The sequence below is a fragment of the Sphaeroforma arctica genome, assembly GCF_001186125.1.
Source record: "Sphaeroforma arctica JP610 unplaced genomic scaffold supercont1.12407, whole genome shotgun sequence".
In the NCBI taxonomy this organism is placed as follows: Eukaryota; class Ichthyosporea; order Ichthyophonida; genus Sphaeroforma; species Sphaeroforma arctica.
In genome coordinates this window covers 1-738 of record NW_014028151.1, presented here as the reverse complement: position 1 = coordinate 738, position 738 = coordinate 1, and the positions used below count along the sequence as shown (strand labels likewise).

Sequence of the window (738 nt, the reverse complement as noted above, 5' to 3'; positions counted from 1 at the left end):
AAATATATAGATATATATATTTATACATATACATATGTATATATGTATATATACATACATACATGCAAACATACAAACATACAAACATACATATATATATACAAATATATAAATATATAAATATATATATCACTGCATACGCACGCGTAAATAGCTAGCCAAGATACACATGCACACATGAATATATATACACATGTATACATGCAGAGCCGTATCATATACTGATCACCGTACCACACTTCTAACACACACACCGCGACATCCTCCGGGAAAAGGTCTAGGATAAAGTCCTGGTCGGTGCTCTGCATGCACAGCACTAAGTCCTTGAAGAGTACGTCCTTGTTCTTCTCCACAAAGCCCTGGCAGTCGTACAGCACATCACCGGCGTAATGTTTGATGGTGAAGTTGTTCGGTCGAGTAATCTGGGGCAAAAACATGGTTGAATGGGGGTGTGGGGAGGGGTGTGAGCATACATACATGTGGGTGGTGTCAAATTTATCTTCTCCCAAGACACGTAGTTTCATGAAAGGGAGCGATAAAGGGATGCACGATGCCAGCACTCAGCGAGTATAGGTAGGACTACATGGTCAATTGAAGTCCTATTGGAAGCTACTCAGAAGCGTTCTATCAGGGGCTCATAAGACAGAGACAGAACACCAATAGGAACAAGATGGCCGGTACAATTACACAATCACCACTACAACAGTGACGATATCGAACGAGCACTTCCTTGTCACA

At 41.2% G+C, this 738-nt stretch overlaps 1 protein-coding gene across 1 annotated transcript; it reads right to left on the bottom strand.

The window, feature by feature from the left end:
- Positions 1-254: 254 nt before the first annotated feature.
- On the bottom strand, positions 255-437 carry SARC_17847 (hypothetical protein; the record flags this gene model as incomplete). The annotated part of the gene is made up of 1 exon (XM_014288066.1): positions 255-437. A coding segment is annotated over one exon (183 nt), but the record flags the coding sequence as incomplete, so codon positions are not given.
- Positions 438-738: the final 301 nt, after the last annotated feature.